Source organism: Sinocyclocheilus grahami, unplaced genomic scaffold (genome assembly GCF_001515645.1).
Source record: "Sinocyclocheilus grahami isolate Dianchi unplaced genomic scaffold, SAMN03320097.WGS_v1.1 scaffold21393.1, whole genome shotgun sequence".
Classification (NCBI taxonomy): Eukaryota; Metazoa; Chordata; class Actinopteri; order Cypriniformes; family Cyprinidae; genus Sinocyclocheilus; species Sinocyclocheilus grahami.
In genome coordinates, this window is record NW_015518383.1 from 1679 (window position 1) to 3083 (window position 1405).

At 43.6% G+C, this 1405-nt stretch overlaps 1 protein-coding gene across 1 annotated transcript in view; it reads left to right on the forward strand.

The window, feature by feature from the left end:
- The window catches only part of LOC107579898 (ankyrin repeat and BTB/POZ domain-containing protein 2-like), a gene marked incomplete at its 3' end in the record, with an annotated part of 2781 nt that extends 1452 nt beyond the window's left edge, over positions 1–1329 (forward strand). Inside the window, exons 4-7 of the mRNA XM_016265682.1 lie at positions 153–276; positions 362–603; positions 944–1122; positions 1224–1329. Coding sequence (XP_016121168.1) covers positions 153–276; positions 362–603; positions 944–1122; positions 1224–1329 — 651 coding nt within the window. The remainder of the gene's footprint in view (positions 1–152; positions 277–361; positions 604–943; positions 1123–1223) is intronic.
- Positions 1330–1405: the final 76 nt, after the last annotated feature.

The following is a 1405-nucleotide window of genomic DNA, read 5'->3' on the forward strand; positions in this document are numbered from 1 at the left end:
AAGAAAGAAACTCATACAGGTTTGGAACAACATGAGGGTGAGTAACTAATGACAAAATTTTCATGTTTGGGCGAGCTATTCCTTTCAAATTTTGGACAACTTTCCTCAACATGCTTTATTAGAAACATAGTTTTACTGGTGTGTGTGTTCAGGTAACTATGAGATGGTGAGTCTGCTGTTGTCCCGTGGCACTGACCCAATGCTGCGGGTGCATCTGACATCCTCACTCTATGAGGGCATGAACTGCTTCAGTCACGCTGCAGCGCATGGACACAGGTACTGACCCCTCAACGACACAGACACATGCACTGATCAAGAATGATTTAGGCTATTATGTACTGAATATTGTCTGTTCCCCCAGGAATGTGTTGAGGAAGCTCTTGAGTCAGCCCCAGTGGCTGCAGGAAGACGTGCTTTCTCTGGAGGAGATCCTGGCTGAGGGAGTAGAGGAGCAGGAGAAACGGGAAATGAAGGATGGAGCAAATGCAAAGTCTGTCTGCGCTCCACGGCTGTGTAAAGCCCGCATCAGAGCGCTGCAGGAAGCCAGCCTTCACAGTGCTGAGCACGGCTATCTGGACGTCACCATGGAGCTCAGGGCACTGGGTACACATCTGACTCATTTACAGTAAATGAAAGAAAATGGACAACAAACTGAATTAGATATGCATAAACAGTGAGATATTTTTGGCATGTGCATAGCAAAGTGTATAAAAGTCGATGATTACAGGCTCAGTCAAGGCTTAAAGAGAGATTATTAATAAACCACTGGTAAGATTAACCTGCTATTTTAACTAAACAGTGGTTCTCAACTAAGGTAACAACTACTACCAACTTTTTTCACCATTAGAGCACAAGCACCGGCAGTTTTAGAAGTAATAGATTAGTTGTGTAATCTGTTGTTCAACGTTTAAAGTGTTTTAAGAAGCTTCTTGTTCTCTCTCAGGAGTGCCTTGGAAGCTGCACATATGGCTAGAGTCAGTGCGCAGTGCCCAGCTCCAGTCCAGGACTGAACTCACACTTTCTCTCCTTAAAGACTTCACCACTATTGGGGATGAAAAATACTGCGAGGAGCTGCTCTCGGAGGGTCTTCCACTCCTCTTCTCCATTTTTAAAACTAGCAAGGTGTGCTTAAAATCCATCACCATCATGTGAATGCTTGAAGAATCGTCAGCTAAGTGAAATATTGTATTTGAAATGTCTGTGTGTTCTTTTCTTTAATACAGAGTAAGGATATCCGTAAGCAGCTGGCAGTCATCTTCAGCTATTGTGTTTGCTCTACAGCCGCCCCGTGTATTCTGGCAGTAAAGGACACACCTACAGCTCAGCTGGGTAATGCAGATCACCACACACAATACTTTACCTATGTACACTATTGTTCAAAAAAAACTATTGTTTTGGGTATATA